Source organism: Protopterus annectens, chromosome 3.part0 (genome assembly GCF_019279795.1).
Source record: "Protopterus annectens isolate FY-2018-M chromosome 3.part0, PAN1.0, whole genome shotgun sequence".
Taxonomy (NCBI): Eukaryota; Metazoa; Chordata; order Ceratodontiformes; family Protopteridae; genus Protopterus; species Protopterus annectens.
This window is the reverse complement of record NC_056731.1, coordinates 909,759,737-909,778,763: the sequence shown is the minus strand read 5'-3', so window position 1 is coordinate 909,778,763 and position 19,027 is coordinate 909,759,737. Positions and strand designations below refer to the sequence as shown.

General features: G+C 39.2%; 1 protein-coding gene across 1 annotated transcript in view; it reads left to right on the top strand.

Annotated features, from left to right (window-relative positions):
• The window catches only part of LOC122796951 (DNA repair-scaffolding protein-like), a 1,499,749-nt gene that overhangs the window by 60,322 nt on the left and 1,420,400 nt on the right, over positions 1-19,027 (top strand). Inside the window, exons 2-3 of the mRNA XM_044065726.1 lie at positions 5,809-5,967; positions 9,487-9,553. Coding sequence (XP_043921661.1) covers positions 5,809-5,967; positions 9,487-9,553 — 226 coding nt within the window. The remainder of the gene's footprint in view (positions 1-5,808; positions 5,968-9,486; positions 9,554-19,027) is intronic.

The following is a 19,027-nucleotide window of genomic DNA, read 5'->3' as shown; positions in this document are numbered from 1 at the left end:
AAACAAAGCTAGATTCAGCAGGCCTGGATCTAGTCTATGCTACAGCAAACAAGGTGTACCAGTTTCAGTAAGAAGCAGTTCAAATATGCAGGCACTATAAGCCTTTAACCAGAAATTCCCAGCTCAGAAGGGCAGAGTCCAGCCTCTCCTCCCACAAGAGTGCAGACTACGAACCCTTTTAATGTAAAATAACTGGCCTGAAGCCCAAGTGCTTAAACCAGAATTAATACACTTTTAGAATAACAGACACTGAGCCCTCAATCAGCAGTTCCCAACTTAGAAGGATGTAAGCTACCTGTCCTGCTACCACAGTGCAGGCCACAAACCTTCCTAATGTAAAACAACTGGTCTGAAACCCAAGTGCTTAAACTAAAAGGCTTAGAATGAGTTACACCAAGCAGTAATAAATACAACTGAGTACTTTTAAGATGATGCAAAAGCAAAATAAAGTAGGAAGAAACACAAATACAGTAAAAGCAGATTTTTTTTTTTTTTTTGAGTGAGCAAATGAGATGGGCCCAGGAGTTACAGGACAGAGACAAGTGCAAATGCAGGCCTTCAAATCAGAAAGTTGAGAGAGATGGAAGACCGCCCAAAAGGCCAATAACTACAAATTCTGGGCCAGATCCACTTCTTATGTGGTAGACAGGTTACCTAGTGCTTTCCACTCCCACTGATAAGCTAGAAGGCTTCCCTCCAACACAGAAAGGCTTGGGGGCTCAGAAGCTTACAAATAGTCCTGGATACAGCAAATCTGCATCTGGAACACTAATTACAGGAAAGGTAGGAAACAGGCTTACAATTTTTTTTTTTTTTTTTCAGAAAAGTAGCAAAAACAGTAGTAAAAACAATTCACATGCAGTGCAAGCTGGCACACATGAGTATGTAGCAATATTAGTCCACACACAGTTTGTAAAAATGTAATTAAATTAAAAAGGACTAAAAGCAAGTGCAGAAAGGTTTTATTAGGTAGAATGTGGTAAAGAGATGGGACTGGGGGAGTGTCCTAGATCAAATCTACAGTGGGGCGGGCACTGCAAAAGCCACCAAATTTAAACTACTACCAGAACAGGGAGGGGTGGGGTGGGAAAAAGTTTCAACAGAGATGTGAGGAATCAGAGTGCAAATTATAAAACCCAAAAAATATATACTGATCTCTGTATATTTGCAGAACACTAAGACAACGGATATATAAGCAACAATTTAGCTCTATAATACAGAAAAATATACTTGGCTCTATATATTTGCAGAAATCTTGTAAGGCTGTTCCACTTTAAATGCAGACTGCTGCTATTAACAGTTCAAATTAAGGGAACCTTGAGTTAACAACACAGAAGCAACAGAAACCACAATGAGGGGGGGGTGGGGAAAAGTTTCAACAGAGATGTGAGGAATCAGAGTGCAAATTATAAAACCCAAAAAATATATACTGATCTCTGTATATTTGCAGAACACTAAGACAACAGATATATAAGCAACAATTTAGCTCTATAATACAGAAAATACAGAAAAATATACTCAGCTCTATATATTTGCAGAAAGGTTCATTAGCCTAGTACCTGCCTATGAACAAACTGTCCTGTGAGCTTGTAGTAACATTCAAATGCACAGTAAACTCTTTTAAATACTGTACATTGCAAAATATGCTTTGTAATGGCTGTATCTTGTGAAATAACTTTAGTGTAATACTGCACAAACATGCATACACTTTATGCACTTCTAATAACTTGGATATCTTTAATACGAAAAATGCATGCTTAGCGAAAATGCAGTTGTTTCCTCTTATTGTTCATAGGTTCATAGATTAGTACTAAGCTAACTGCCCTTGTGAGCCATTTTAAGCCTAGCCAATTATCCCTTGTGAGACTCCAACCCTGCACCTTGTGTTTGTAAGGCAAACGCCTTAGCCATTAAGCCACCTTCCCAACCCTGTATTTGTTTTATACAATTCGGACTTTATTTCAAAACATTTTCCTTGGTAATTTGAATATTTTTTTATTAGTAGAGGCCATATCAGTTTATTCGAATTTCGTATACAGGGTTCTATATGCCTTGTTTCATGTTTTGTGAATAAGAAATTATTTGAGCATGTTTTAATATTTGAAATTCGTTTCTGACCTATTTTGTGAATTATACATACAGTAGGGATGATCCGCTCCTGTATTTTCCTCCTTTTTCAACCGTAGGGATGATCCACTCCTGTATTTTCCTCCTGTGCCAACCGGGTGCCTCTCTGACTTTAAATGGTAGAAACTGGAGCTGTTTCTGGCAAGAAGTCATTTTGGCCATCCTTCCTTTAACACAATATCCTTTTAGACATGCTGCTTCGGACATCATTTCGCTTGTCCCACTCTAACATAGATGACAAACAGGTGGGTTATTTTGTTTAGAGGTTTTTAATATATAGAAACACATCAGGATGGATAGCAGCATCATAAAATGTAAACAAACTGATTAACAGGTAAACCTTAATGCTTACATCTCAACAGCTTACTAAATAGCAGTCAGGCTTGCACGTGCTCGGTATTTATTTGTGCAAACCCTCGGATAGCTTCTTAAAGTTACACACACACACATTGAGCTACACTAATGTAAAGCTTGTTTTTTAGTTTTTTGTTTAGTCAGTTCTAGTCTTTGTAAAGGCTCATTCTACCAGACCCTCATCTTTGGTGGCACAGTGGAAAGGGGTTGACTCAAAGTATTGCATAGGTGGCAACAAGGTTCTCTGCACACACCTTTACAAGGCATTACAGACTGAATGATTTGTCTAGATCTAGGACAGGCTTTACTAGCACCATTCTCAAAGGTCTCCTGTATCCATATCCTTCCTGTTCCCCCAAGGTTGAATAGACTTTGGTCATCAATCCATATATCGTTAAGGCTACTGCAGCAGTGAGAACGATAAACACAGTACAGTTGTAAGTTACTCTCACCCATAACAGTAGATGTTTGAATTCCTCATGGCTGCAGTAACTGTACCCACCCTCCACCCCCATACTTTTGTATACAGTTATTTGTTGGGATATAAAATAGATTTACTAGTTAAGGATGACTATGCCCCTTGACTTTTGGGCAAGAAAATCTTGAAGATTCTTTAGTCTGGGTAGCCTGTGGAGAAGAAATCAGCAGTCCGTCAGTAGTCAGAGTGAAGGTGTGTGAGGGAGCCAGAGCTTTTGGAAGCAGAACATTTTTTTGTGTCCTGTGCAGGGCACAACCTCTGTAGTGTAAAGATTACTGCAACAGTGAAGAATTCAAACATCGACTCTCTTGGGTAAGGGCAAATTACACAACTGTATTTTGTTTATATTTGTTGGAAACTAGTTACGAATGGTTTCTTGAATTATGTTCATAGAAGAGGGTGTGGGTATGTAGACCATGCTTATGCAGAGATTCAGATGGTTACCTGAAATTAACTGATGGAGAATCCAGTTGTGGCTTTTGTCATTCTGTGATGAAACAGAACTGTGGTTTATATTTCTGAGTGGCATTCGAGTAATAAGAAAAATGGTGCCACCCTGATGTCTCATACCAGGTGCATTATTTAGTATGATGCCATATTTCAATCTAATGAATCTTGAAAGATAGAAGTAATTTTTTGTCCGTGTTTTCAGTTAATGCAACGATGTGATGTTTTTGAGAGCAGATAAAAACAGCGAGATCCTTTTTATTAATGCCACACAGATAGTGGGTTGCTAGTTTTAGGACTGTATTGTTGAACGTCATTTGAGAGAGGGGGTAATGGTTAATTATATATTAACAGTGGGCCACCAACTAATATATGTCCCAGGTAAGCTCAAGCTTTTGAGGCAGAGAAAATTTGTACAGGAGACTATAAATTTGGCACAAGGGTGATTTGGAGTCACGGAGAACAGAGTTGTATATTATATCGCCTTCGAGTGAGTTAAGTCCGAAGGTTTATTTAATCTTTATATATTGGGTATATAAATGCTGTCACTTGTGGTTTTGTGCTGTCTGTTGTAAATTAAGTAGTGTAAGAAAAGTTGTTAGGTAGGTAAGAAGAGTAAGGCAGCATATGCTGTAAGTATGCAAAGTGTCATGTTAAGTCAATTTCTGGAAGAAACGAGCTACTGCTTAACACCCTTATTTAAATGCTGTGTAATGCTGGATTTTGTCCACCTTTTAAAGACCAGACTCTTAACAGAGATTGTAGTTATACTTTTAGAAATACAGACTGCAGTCAGACAGACACCCTTACAAGTAAGGCACTACCGAAAAAATAACACCTTCCAGTTGGAACAATCTCCTACAAGAAATAAGACAAGTCAATTAACTTGTTAGCTTCAAACTACAACAAAAAATATATATCTGATAAAACAGCATGCCTGTAAGTGTTTCAGAAGTGCAGGCTAGCAAGCAGTTATATTGTAAAAACAAGTACGTATTTTGTCTCCTGCCTTAATAGTAATTTCGCTTCTGTCATATATATTGAAATGCTTCATTGTAGCTGAACTGTTAACTAATTTTCTCTGTCAATAATGAACTGCCCCTCCCTGACAATTCAAAGTGAACTGTTCCTAAAAGAAAATTCAGTATTGTGTTATATTTATAGTTATGTTACTGTTAATGTAAATTTCTGTGTGAATAACTACATTCTGTTGCATGTTTAATTGTTTTGTTTGGTCTCTGTAGCCCAAGTTGTGACTGAAGTGCTCTTGGACTGTTTACTTACCTGGTTAAGAAATATTAAATAAACCATATAAATAACTGCGTGCATGCATGTGTCTGCCAATATACTGAAGTACTCTAATATTTGTTTATTTGTGCAGATTACTTTTCTAACTGAAGCCTTTTGAATTAAGGGTAGCCACATTTCTTATGGTCTGCTGCATGGTCTCCCTGTTGACCTAGCCATATTGGCCAGTTTATCAATTTCATAGCTGTGTCTTGCTAGAAGCAAGCACAAGTCCTTTTGGAGACTCTAAGGGTTTCATGGTCCCTTCTTTGGAATACGCACGCATTGTATGCTCTTTTAGGAAGCAACCTTTTGCTGGAATAAATATTTGCTAAGCATCCTTTCACTCCCTCCATCTCCTCACTCATTGTGTTCATTGCATCAGCTAATATGTATATTTTTATGTCGTCTTCCCTCATGCATGCCAGCCATCAAGTCTCTAATGACCACTCAAAAAGAAGGCCCCTGAGCGTGCTTTTTTTTTCATTTGACCCTAACTCCATCACCCAGTAGTGATGTGAGCACTCTCATCACTGTGAGAGCTGCTTGCCCCTCTCTGTGCATGCATGCTCCTTGACGTGTGCCACCAGATGTTACCGGCATTAGCTTGAATGGCCACATCCTTCTAACCAGGTCTTCAGCTGTATGATGAATTTCCAGTCTTCAGTGAGTCCTGTCATTGGTGCTGCGGCTCATGTGAGGTGGGAATAATCACCTCCAGTGTGGGCACTCCCATCCCCCTGGTTATGCCATCAAGTAACCAAGCTGTTAGTCGCACTTTGGTTACATGAGCTGTAGCCTGGGCTTTAACACTATGCCATTGGTGCAGGCTTACATAAGATATATTTGCTACATGTGTTGTATTGCACATGGTTTTGGTAAAGCATACGATGGCTGTAATGTCATTTTCTGAAATAATCTCTTTGTCATATTTGTATTTCTGTCTCTGTGCCTCTCAAGTACACGGTCTGTCAGAAACTGTGAAGAGTACTAAAAGTTAGACCTTCCATTGATCTTTTCAGAAACAAAAAAAGTGTTCAACCTTGATTGTTCCTAATCTTGTTTAGCTAACCTTTTTCTCCAATTTTTTCACTTTATTTTTCACAAAACTTTAGAGGAAAAGAGGCTCTTGGGAGGCAGATGGTGTAAATTTCCCAGATGATGTGCCAACAGAATTTCAAAAAGACAGTACAACATCTGCAAACACTGCATCATCTCTCTGTAGAGCATGGCAGAGGTGTGGAGAAGGATTTCAAGGCAGTTCCAATTCTAAGGTACAGCATAGTCTGTCTAAATTGTGTCTATTTCATTTTATTTATTGCTGTTTTGTGTTGTGAATATTTCCTGTGCTACAGTTTGACTGTGTTTTCTAGCTTTGAGATAAATGTAGACATAACTAAATCTACGGCGTACATTTCAGGCTGTAAATGTGTCAAGACTTTACCTGAGAACAGGAAATGACTCTGCACCGGGAATTCTAACAAATGTAAATACCTCATTGACTGTGCATCTCCTTAATGGAGGGTGGAAACATTTCACTAAACTACCTGCATCTGTCATAAGCAGGTGATGTTTTATTCTTGTCCTCTGCCAAAGTTGTATTTTTACAAATGCAAAAAAGTCTGACAGTATAGTTTATATATTCTAGTATTGTTGCGATGTGTTTGCCACTGACTTTTAGGTTTAGGTTAATAGATGTAGGATGAACTGATAAAATTTGCAAATCTTGAACCCCAAAATGATGCGGAGTGAGCTGCAATATGATGTTTGCAAATAAAGCAGATGCTCATATGTTAGTAGTATTTTAGGGTGCATATTCTTTCCGTGATTTGCTGATGGTCTGCTTGTAGAGGGCCATAGTACTTCATCACTTGAATGGCAGAGTGGTAATACCATCATTAAATGGCATACTATACCTGTATGTTTATTTTATTGAGCTTTTGGTGACCGGGTTATTCTCACTAGGCTAGTGGCCTTTTTTTCATTGGAGACCCACGGTGTTTATACTGCTAGTGGAAATCTGGCCATGGCATTGGGGAACTTTCTTTTAGGTAAGTGTTATGGGGTCTTTTATATCGATCTGAGCTACCACAAACTCAAGCAAAGTGGACTGCAATTTAACATTGTTACATAGATGGCATATCTGGGAGAGTAAGGCATGATTGGAGGCTCATGCATTTCTGACCTTGCAGTGACTCTGATCTTTGTGCTAGTTGTAGTAAAGTGGCTGTGGTTGGCCCAGATTTTAAGTAATATGAGCTGGGGAACTACTGCTGTCAAGTCCCCCCCCCCACTTCTTTCCACCCCCTGTATTCTTTTGTGCCTTCTTATTGCTTCCTGTGCTGCTACTCTGTTGCTAGTTCACAAGTTTGTTCTTTAGATTTTGTGGGACAGGTTTTGTGTCTTTTCCATTGCTGTTGAGTTCAGCGATAATGCTTAAATAAGGCAGTCAACATTTCCACAGATTTAGTGTGCTAATTTGGCTTTGGCAATTCCACTGCCAATTGCTGTTTGCCATTTTTTAACACCTTTTATTAAATTATTCCTTAAGATATTGGCAAACATACATTATCTGGAAAGAAAACAAATCATGGTAACATTTTTCTGTTTATTTACATTATACATCAAATACCATTTTCTTTGTAACTATCATCATTCCTTCTTTGTAACTATTATTTGTCCAACATTTACATAAGTTGCTGAATTCCTGCATTTCCTTCACTGCTCCTCCTGAAAATTATTATGCATGTATTGTTCCCACAGTTTTCATTTATGGTTATGTAATTTGCTCCTTAGCTGTTCTAAAAATCCCTCTTCTAATTATTTTATCCCTTTAATAATATTCAGTACTTAAATATAGTTGGTTTAGACTGATTTCCATTTTCTAGTAATTCTTTTTGTCAGCCAGCATAATTACACTTAATAAGGTCTTATGTCTAGACAATGCAGATCCTGTGTCCCAGCTCAGAAGAATCATTTCCTTGTGTGTAGCCATTTTGCTCACCCAGTATCCAATATCCTGACTTGAGTACTCTGTAGGGAATTTTTAAAATCTGTCAATTCATACAACACCCAAAACTTATACTTGCAGTTACCTCTTTCTTCCTCATCACACCTCCAATGTTTGCCATCTACCTGAGGAAAATTTGTGTGCTTGAGGTATAAAATAACTGTGCAAGTACTACCAAGCAAATATCCCAAACTTTCTGGGCTTTGTTGCATACTTGGGAGGCAAAAAAGAGCACTTCACGACCCAAGGACGAAACGCCAACCAGAGCAGTAAATAAATCCTTTATTAGAAAGCCACCACACTTAAAAACAAGCGCTTTCGCTCGGTGCAATACCGAGCTTTTTCAAGTTCAATAAAAATGCAAAATATTCAAGTGTTATATACCAAACCTGGGTCACATAATATGCATAATTAATTAAGTCATAAATTCAATAAGATGTTAAAGGGATATTCATAAGTTAAACACCAAGGCATGAAATTAGAATACTGATTCCCATATAACATAAAGAATAAAATGCAATAAATGGGAAGCCTGAAAACCATTGAATAAATACATAAATATGTGTGAATCACAACTTGTAAAACACTTCATCGATTAAAAAAACGTAGTTCAACCACAATTGAATTTGGTGAAAAGTTCATCAACCAACTTAAAAAAAATCTCATGTTGTTCAAAAACTGAATATTACACAATTACTATTGTAGTTTAAGTTGTTGTTAAATATAATGAATGTTTAAAAATATTAAGAATAAAATATTAAATATTAAATAGTGGCTTGTACCAAAGCTTAAACAAAAAATGTACGTATATAAAAAATGTAAATAAATATATATATGAATAAATGAATTCAAATATATTTAATAACTAGTGCATGTAATTATATTTTGCACGAAGGTCTACATTGGTCTCATCATGTAAAATACAAATAAACAAATCTATAGTAAACCAGGATGACTTGAAGGCTATAGTCGGGCAGTCCTTAACTTCAGGACACTACTAATGTTTATACTATCATTGAGCCCTGGTGGTTTACCTGCATCCAGTCTCAATTGCCACAAAAGTTCCCGGTACTTGGGAGGCATACATATTTCATCCCATTGTTCTCTTTTATAAATTACTTTTCTAGTTTCTCTCTTCCCAATCTTCACGTCATTGATTCTTATAATTATGAAATATTTTATATACCCTACTAATTATCCCCCCCTTTTTTATTTCTGTTTTTGTTCTGGATTCAGCTAAAAACTCTTACCAGAGCAGGTCTTTAACTTAAGCTCCCCTATCCCTTTTTCTTTTGATCTGATTGCATGCCTATCTAATTTTATTGTGAAGACTGGGACATTTAGTCATCTGTGGTGATGAGAACTTTGTTCAGTTTGTGTGCACTTTCGTGGTTCTGTCTTTTGTGTGAAATTGTTTCCAGAGCCAATGGATTGGGTATGTGAGAGTGTAGTAAGTACTGTAAGGAAAGCACATTTTGTGTAACAGGGTACTTTTCATTGTAAATATGAGCTAACATCATCCAAAACTTCAAATGCAGATTATTTTGGAAGATGTTGCCAGTGGAAGCTATTTTTGAATACCATGTGAGGGAGAGCAGGCATTAGTAAATAAAACAATTTATTAATCTATTTCTTGAATACTTGCTGTGTTACAAAGTAACTTGCAATTTTGGAAGCTAGTTAAGGACATTTTATAAGTTAAAAGTATGCAACATATTAATTTCCTTATTTCATGGTGTGGCTGCATCTCTTTAGTTTTTCCTGTTTTGTCTTTGTGTTGCAGACAATTGAGTCTTCTGAGGAAAAGAAGGTATTAAAGCTGTTTGCACCATCTTTGCTTACTGTGGAAGGTAATATTTTAATTCTAATTTTCCAAGTGAAAGAAAGCAAAAATAGGTGTGCATTCATTTTTATGGAATACTGGTTTTATAAAAAACATAAGAAAATAAGCTGCACATGTAAACTGAACTAGGATAACCAAAGAACCATGAACAATTTAAATATAAGTAGCTGGGATTATTAAGCACTTCTGTTTGCAACAAAATACCAGGACTTTAGCAGAATTTATGGCAGTAGTTGGAAGTACTGTTTAAATAAATGGCTCCCTATTGAAATGTCAGCACTCGAAATGCCGAGTACTGACAAAAAAAAAAAGCTGAAAACTTGAAGAGAAAATCTTGAAAATCACTCTTCTCTTCAGATCTTCTTTTTGCAAGGGGGGTAGGCCCCACTGTGCTCCCCAAACGTATATATATTGACTTGGAGATCGCTATACCCTGGAGAAAAGGGATTATTCTGAGAAATGGTATCTTAGACTTGGTATATGCGAGTCTGATCGTTTGGCCATTCAATCTCTATGTTTCAGGACTTGCCCTAGCGGGTCCTGACATTTCAAATGGTTACCTTAAATAACATGTACAAAGTTACATGATAGCTATACTCGCAAAAAAAAAAAAAAAAAAAAAAAACTAGACTGTACAATAAAACCCTTTTTGTATATAGATACATATACATTATGGGTTGGAGACAGTGGCATTGACAAAAAGGCAGGAGTTTGAGCTGGATGTGGCAGAGTTAAAGATGTTAAGATTTGCACTGGGTGTGACTAGGGTGGACAGGATTAGGAATAAGTATATTAGAGGGTCAGCCCAGGTTGGAAGGTTTGGAGACAAAGCCAGAGAGGCAAGATTACGTTGGTTTGGACGTGCTGAGAAGGGATGCGGAGTATATTGGGGAAAAGATGCTAAGGATGAAGCTACCAGGTAACAGGAAAAGAGGAAGGCCTAAGATAAGGTTTATGGATGTGGTGAGAAAGGACATGCAGAAAAAAAAAAAAAAAAAAAAAAAAGGACATGCAGATGGTTGGTGGGACAGAGCAAGATGCAGAGGACAGGAAGAAATGGAAACAGGTGATCCGCTGTGGCGACCCCTAACGGGAACAGCCAAAAGAAGATGATGATACATACTTTTGTTTTTTAATTAAAATAAGATGTTCAACAAATGGTCAAATGTTAATATATACATAAAAACATGTAAACAATTAATGCAAATTGTATGTGTGTTGTTGTTGTCTTTCGGCTTTTCCAGGTTAGGGGTCGCCACAGCGGAACTCAGGTCCGCTAATGATTGGCAGTAGATTTTTACATGCTGAGTTACCAGCCCTGACGCACAACCTTCAACGAAGGTATGCCTATTCACACGTCTCCACACAGAAGACGCTCTAGCTGAGAATCGAACAGGACAACATCTTACTGTGAGGCGACAACGCTACCGCAGCATCACCACCCCAGTCTGCAAATTGTATGCGTGTATGATACAAAAATAACAATAATTATCAAATAAAATTTAATAACATTAAACCGTAAACATTTAGAATATTTGAAATATAAAAGTAAATATTGTTATTAAATGATTATAACGTGGCTGCTGTAAGCTTTAAAACTGATGTAATTGAAATGCTGTTATTTAAACCTGGTTGTTTGGTTGCATCTAATCTAAGATGCCAGATTAGCTGTCTGTACTCTAATTTAGACTCCCATTGTCCAGCTCTGTAAAAACAAGAGTATGTATCTGTATACATTGAAATAGAAACTTTTTTTTATCTATTTTTTAGTGGTTATGACTGACAGTATGGAATATGTTACTTTTTAATAAATTATTTAAACAGTACTTCAGTTATTGTCATTCATTTTAGTAATGAAGTCCTAGTATTTTGTTATGGACAGTGAGGTTGGGAGGTGGCACAGTGATTAAGGTGTTTACCTTTCACATGCAAGGTACATACATGGTCATGTCATGGGCATTCAGAAGCCATGTAGCTGAAACACTCTGTGTCCTTAAGAAGTCATTTGCATATATCCCATAGGCCGTCCATTACAAAAGGTTTAGGATCGCACACAGTGAAAAGTATAGTTTGGCTGGGTTTTTCTTGTGCTTTATGTAGCATCGGCTCTGAGATCACTTTATCTGAAATTTAATGGAATTTTCCATCCTTCTTACAAATGAACTGTGTTCCTTGAATCATTAATTCTTGCTTTGATGTTAGGTTGCTGTTGCATATCTAAATGTCTCTATTCCATGTTTGGTAGAAATTGCACATCATGTTTTGTCAGTAAATTGCAGTGATTTCTTAGTAAGCATGCAGTGGTAACAACCTAAAGGCATAACTTTGCCAACAATGTTTTTAGCAGTTGATTTTTCCTCAATTCTGCTCCCTCTTTATTTACCCTGATTATCCAGGAGCTGGTACATTTTTAGGTTTCTGTCTGCTAGTTATAACTTTTTTCAGTATTCTTTTTTCATTTACTTGTTAACTAGGCAAGCACACTAAACAAAAGTGTCCTTTTCAGGGTTTATCTGGTAATACTGTCTGGTTAAATGTCCTGCTCATTGTACAACTACAGGCAAAATGAGGATAAAGGAATCAAACACCAACTAGAAGAAGTTGTTTGCTAATTGCTAGTAACTTTTAATTATTTTCATTAATAGAAGATGCATTGCATGTTTATTTGTCAGAAGGCAGTGATTTATCATAATGAAAGAACATCAGTGACTTGGTAAATATCACTGCCTTGCAGGTGATTCTTGAAAGTTGTGATTATTATGTGTATGTACTCAGGCTTTGGCAGTACAATATGTTTGACTGAAATAGGTCCAGTGGGATCAGAACTGTACCCTAGTTAACAAATTCAGAATAGAATAAATGTTTCCACTTTTCAGATGTTTTTTAATTACACCCCAACATGTGGAATTGGCAGGCTAGGTTTTGTAGCATACTTCAGTAATTGACATTTATTTCCTAGTTTTTATCATCCATTTATTTCCTCCTTTGTATCATTAGGTAATTTAGCTTCATTTTGTTCACTACTGTGCTTCTGAAGTATCTAAAGGCTTTAATTGCACTGCTGGCTTACTCTGTCATCCATTAGTAGCTTACTCCTTGCCTGATTTAACAAGGATGCTAGCACAGGAGATGATATTTCTAGAGAGTCATTGAAATCCATAGCCTGTTACTTCCTAACAAAGATTAAACTCCACTCAAAGAGCTATTCCAACCAAATTCTGTTTAATTTGAAACTGTGTGCTCCAACTGTCTCTACCTCTTCTTTGTTTCCATTACATTACCTGATATAAGTATTTTTTTGTGGCTTTCCACTTCTATTTATCTTGCTACTGTATTTTCGCCTGTTTGCTGATACATTGCTACTGTTTTATTCTGCATTTATTCTGATATTGCACTTGTTTCTCAGTTTGTTACTTTAAATATCTGTAACTGTTGCAAATTGTTTGTGTAGGCTGTGATAGCCGATTTATAGCATTTATAAGTGTTTACTGTATCTGTTCTGCTTGTCTCTTGAAAAAAAAAAAAACCCAAAATATCTCTTGTTTTCCGCCTTGCTAAGCTAGATTAGTCCAGTTTCAGAGCTTGCTGATCCCTGGACTTTGTTTGCAGTTCCTGTTACTGATTCTTTACCTAATTTGGAAAGGAGGAAGTTCCTTTGCTATCCAGTGGGAGTGGGAAGCATTGAGCTGCCTGTTGGTCCAGTTTTGTGAGGTTTCAGCCAGCAACTTGTAGTTTATTGGTCGTTTGGGCCAGTTCCTAGCTTCTTTCAGCCCCTGATATAAAACGCTAAACGCGTTATGCGATTTAGCTGAAGTTTGCTGAGCTGCTACTGTTGCACACTAGGGCAACGCCGGTTAAGCAGATTTAAACTATTAGGGCTACCTAAATTACACTCTTCAAATTTTCCCTTAAAACTACCTTCCTCGAACTATACTACTGATCTAATCAGCATATCCTATAACTAAAAAGATCATCTCTACTTGACTCCAAGTAGACTATTCTCTATCTGTTAAACCTAGCACTTGCTCCTACAGTACTTATTACCTTGATACGGCACTCTTGTCATAGATAGTACCCCAAAAAGGCAAACCCCCATTTCTGTCACCCACGTCCCCCGGAATCCTTTTCAAAGTTTTTGTCTATTCCTTCTAGCATGTCGACGGATCAGTTGCTAGTGTCCTCTCCTGCTCAGCTGGTGAACCTGGGAATTTTGAGGCAATGTTACAATTGCCTCATGTACACAGACAACCCTCTCCTCCTCCCACAAAACACAAATACATGCGAGAGATGCAACTATACGGCCAAACTGGAGGCTGAGCTCTCTCAACATAGGACTGGCAAGACCAGTCAGGAGGAGAAGGTTACCACACACACTATAGACCCAGTCTCACATAGTACCATCACAACCTCAAATCATACACATAAACACACAAAGACATACTCGGAGGCTCTGAACAAAAATCTACCAAAACAGCAGAGGCCACCTAAGCAGACACCCAAACAACCACCACCTCAGAACACAGCACCTGCAACACATAGACCTCACAGTCAGAGTGTCAAACAGTCACAGCCCTTAAGGCCAAACACAATGCCAGACACACTAGTCATTGGTGACTCCATAGTCAGACACACTGACGTTCCGCTCACCAGACTGAGTAAGGAGAAGGTCACAGTAAGCTGCCTGTCGGGCGCTAGAATCCGCCACATAACGCAAGCACTCAGGTCTCTCAACAGCAGGTACAAATATGACTCAGTCATTGTCCATGCTGGTGTGAGCGACCTGAGACGCACCTCCTTGGACTACATGAAAAGAGACATTGAGGAGCTCTCTGATTATGTAGCCCAGGCAGGTATGACCCTGACCTTGAGCAGTATCCTACCTTCACCAAGAATGATGCCACAATACAGAGATAAGATGATCAGCTTTAACAATTGGCTTAACCACTGGTGTCATTCAAAGGGGATCCAGTGTCTGTCTGCCTGGGATGACATGCTGGACAAGCCACGCTGCTTCGCAAGGGACGGCTTGCACCTGTCACCCTGGGATTCGGATATTGGCAAAGGCTCTTGCCACCCCCATAGTGCCTTTTAGGCAAGGCTCAAATTCTAAACCTACCACCCTAGAACACAAAAAGGAAAAAACTAAGGGTAATGCTGCTCAATGCCAGAAGTCTAAATCTCAAAATGCACGCACTTTCGAGGCCCTTCTCAATATGGAGAACATCGATGTCTGTGCTGTGACAGAAACCTGGTTCAAGGCTCCTGAGAGCACCCCAGCACTATCAGGTTTTACCTCATATCATGCTCCGCCCCAAAATCCGGACAATACCAAGAAAGGAGGGGGGGGTATCCATATTCATCAAGGACACCCACACCTCAAGACTGGTGGCAACGCACGATGCATCGGAGACCATCCAGGTGCAATTAACCATAGGCAAGACTGCTCTGCAAATTGTAGCATGTTACAGGCCACCCTCACAAACTCAGGAACCTCACATGGCCTTCCTGAAAACACTAGAGGGGATAAATGTATCACCAAACACCATCATACTAGGTGACTTCAATTACCCTAATATAGACTGGGAACACTACTCAAGCCCAAACACCCTAGCCCAAAAGTTCCTGGAATTCATAAACTCAAATGCCATGGAACAACTAGTCACCATCCCCACAAGAGGAGATAACATACTTGATCTCATCATCACGAACATGGGAGCACAATGTTCAACACTGGAAGTATACCCCTCACTGGTGAGATCAGATCACAAACTAATCTCGCTGGAGGTCCTCATCCCACCCCACCTGAAATAAAAAGCCCACAGTAAAAACTTCGAAAGCCGACTTCACACTTCTAAAGACTAGTGTGGTCTCCTTTAAGGCCCCGAGCGGCGGAAAACAGTACTCAAGCCGCTGAATCACTCACAAATGCCTTCTACCAGCACCTGCAGGACTGCATGGATAAGGCAATCCCAAGCAAAACAAAGACTCTCTGTACCAAAGGCAAGCGTCCACTCTGGTGGACCCCAGCCATAAACAAACTCTACAACAAAAGGAGAAAGCTACTACAAGATAGAGCAAAATCCTTAAAAGGTAAGACACCCTTGATCACTATAAGTAAAAACTAAGAGCTCTCATAAAATCATCCAAAGCAAATTTTGAGAGAAAAATAGCTAAAGACTCAAAAGACAATCATAAGGCATTCTTTAGCTATGTTAGAAACCTGGGAGGAAACTCCCAGATATGCTCAGAACTAGTCAAAATGATGTGAAGATTACTGATCCTACAGACATTGCCAACATACTGGCTGACAGGTTCAGTGCAAACTTCTCCCCAAAAGGAGAGATATCTATACCAAACGATTGCAGCCCCCAAACATTTCCAACGCCCAAGTTAAAACTGCTCTCTCCAAAGCAAAAACACAGCATCCATGGGACCCGACGGTGTCCCGGCTGTGTGCTCCACGAACTCAATGAGGAATTAAACCCACAACTAGGACAGCTATTTAATCAAAGTCTTACCTCTGGATATGTACCCAGGGAGTGGCACACTGCAACTGTGGTCCCACTTCACAAAGGCGGTGCTTCCACCGACCCTGGAAATTACCAGCCTATTAGCTTGACAAGCCTTATCTGCAAAGCCATGGAGAGGATCATAATGGACCTCATAAATAAAGACATAGGGAATTTGCAGACCTTGGATCCAACCCAGTTTGGCTTTGTCAAAGGCAGATCATGCCTTTTAAACTTGGTTGACTTTTTCAAAACAGTCACCAAAGCCATTGATGAGGGAAAGGCAGTCCATACAGCCTACCTGGATCTGGCGAAGGCCTTCGATACAATACCTCACTCGGGTATCATTGAAAAACTCAGCAGCTTAAATGTTAACCCATACATCACAAGATGGGTTGCAAACTGGCTGAGTGACAGAACCCACAGGGTCAGAGTTGCTGGCGCCATGTCAGACTCAAAGCCTGTCACAAGTGGGGTCCCACAGGGCTCAGTCCTGGGCCCACTCTTGTTTGGCATCTACTTTTCAAGTACAAGCAAACACAGGAGGGTTATGGCTGACAAAGTTTGCAGATGACTGCAAACTGGGAGCCATAGTAGAAAACACATCTGACACAGATATCCTTCAGAAGGGTCTCACAGAAACGGATAACTGGTGCCAGAGCCATGGCCTAAAGTTAAATGCCAAAAAATGCATAGTCATACCCTTCGGGAAAAACAAGGTTACCCCTAGCTACCAAATAGGTGGCAATCCACTGAGCACAGAAGAAGTTATCAGGGACTTGGGGACCCAGGTTGATTGTAGTCTGTCATTCGACACCCATGTAGCTAAAGTAGTTAGGAAGACCTTCTACATTGCCCACCTTATCATGAAGGGATTCTCATCTAGATCAAGGGAGGTCATGGTCTTTACTCATCACTCATCAGACCAATGATTGAGTACAATGCCCAATTCGGAATGTATCTGACCCGACACTTGCAGCAGCTGGAGAGACCACAAAAGTTCCTCACCAAAAGGATAAAGGGTCTCAAAATCTGTCCTATGCTGCCCGACTGAAAGAACTCCAACTCTATTCAGTCGCCACCGCTTGCTCAGAGGTGATCTTTGCCTAACATACAAGGCCATGTCAAACCCAGATTTGATGAATATGCTTCACCTCAAAAATCTAGATCCACCAGAGCCACAAGGGCGGGAGACTTAAACCTCGACACGGCTATTAATAGGACGTGCTGGAGGGATAGATTCATCACCCAAAGACTCCCTATGCTGTGGAACAAAATCCCGGTATATGTGAGGCAGAGCACCTCGCTGGCCTTGTTCAAGAGAAATCTTGACCAATGGATGGGAGATGGCAAATATACCCCAGGGATTACCTCAGTGTCACTGCTCGACAGAGGCACAGCAAAATAATGGGTATAGTTCCCCATACTTAAGGGGTGGCGTAAGCCACAAAACGATGGGCTAGGCTTGTAAATGCCCTCGGGCAGATAGCCTAGTATGAACCTATGAACCTATGAACCTATTACAATTTTCTGCTTTGTTTCCACAGTCCTTAAACCCTCCTCACCTAGGATATAATAATACATTGTGAAATATCTGTATGTATCTAAGGCACATGTAATTATTTTTCATGAGATATGTAGCAAAGATGTGGAAAATGAAGTTTTGAGGCACATACCTTTTGGCAGGCAGGTTAATTCCTGACAGACTGGTAGTATACTTTAAATGAGGTGGAATTTTTGCCACTTGTCAGTCACAGGGTATGGACTGGAAATGTCAGGAAGTGAAAAAGTTAGGGTATTGAAGCCTGAACTTGTGGTGTTTGGGGGATTAAGCCCAGAGTATGATTTGTATGAACTGATTTCAGGTAGCAGTTTAGATGCTGAAAGATCTGGACAAGGAACAGTGGTGGTGGGCAGCTTACACTACCAGATTGCTTCACTCAAGTCACTGTTGTTTTCAACAAAAACAAAGAGAAGCTGTTGAACAGAGTGTAGATATGCCAGAAAGTATTGTGTGGGGGAAGATGAAACAGCATAAGCAACAATTTTGAACTTTATTAGGTAACACTGCAAGGTGCTGAGCTGCAAAGGAAGAATGTGGTATATTGGGAAGCCAGTTGTTATATGTATCACTCTGTAGAGCTGTAAAAAAAAAATCTGGGAGTGACTGGTTTTGGTCTTGGCCCAAGAGAGCAGTGCAAATAGCTTTAATACAGGTCTCTCCATTTTACATAATGTGACTGGAGGCTACTTTATCAAACTCTCCCCTTACGTCACCTATTAATCCAAACAAATATTTCCATTTAGCTCTGCAGTAAATATTTTTTTTTATTTAAACTGCATTGAGTTTAAGTAAAGGTTTGTGATGTCCAGTTCTCCTTTCACAACATTCAGCTTGTTTCACGACACACTAGGCTTAAACATCCTTTCAGATGAAATCTATCAATCTGATGTCAGTCTTCTTCCATTCTTGACTGATGGGTTACAGTTCCAATCCTCGGAACCAGTATGGCCATTATATAGCTCATGCCAGCCAAAAAACTCTCGAGCTAAAGGTCTACGATAATGCCTCTGTGTACATGACCTCTGATCTCGTTTGCCTCTCTTACAGAAAGATGCATGAACCTATTCGCTCTTGCAGCTAAATGTAACTTTTGATTTACAGCTAAATTTTCTGCATTTATATACTCCTTGGGTATAATATTGTTCTTTCTGATTTTCCAAACCTAGTCTACCCCTTTTTAGTGCAACTGCTTGCCCCTTTCCTTATAACACTTTGTATTCTCGCCTACCATAGCTGGTAGTTTTTCTTTCCATTTTTTTTCTTTTACCAACAAGAAGTCTTTCCTACCATTGTTGGTAGGATCTTTATCGTACGCTGACCTTTTTTAAATTTTTTTCTTCTTAAATGGCAGATAAATCTCAATCTACAACCACTGGATTTAAGCAGTGTCAAGAGTGCGGCAGGAAAA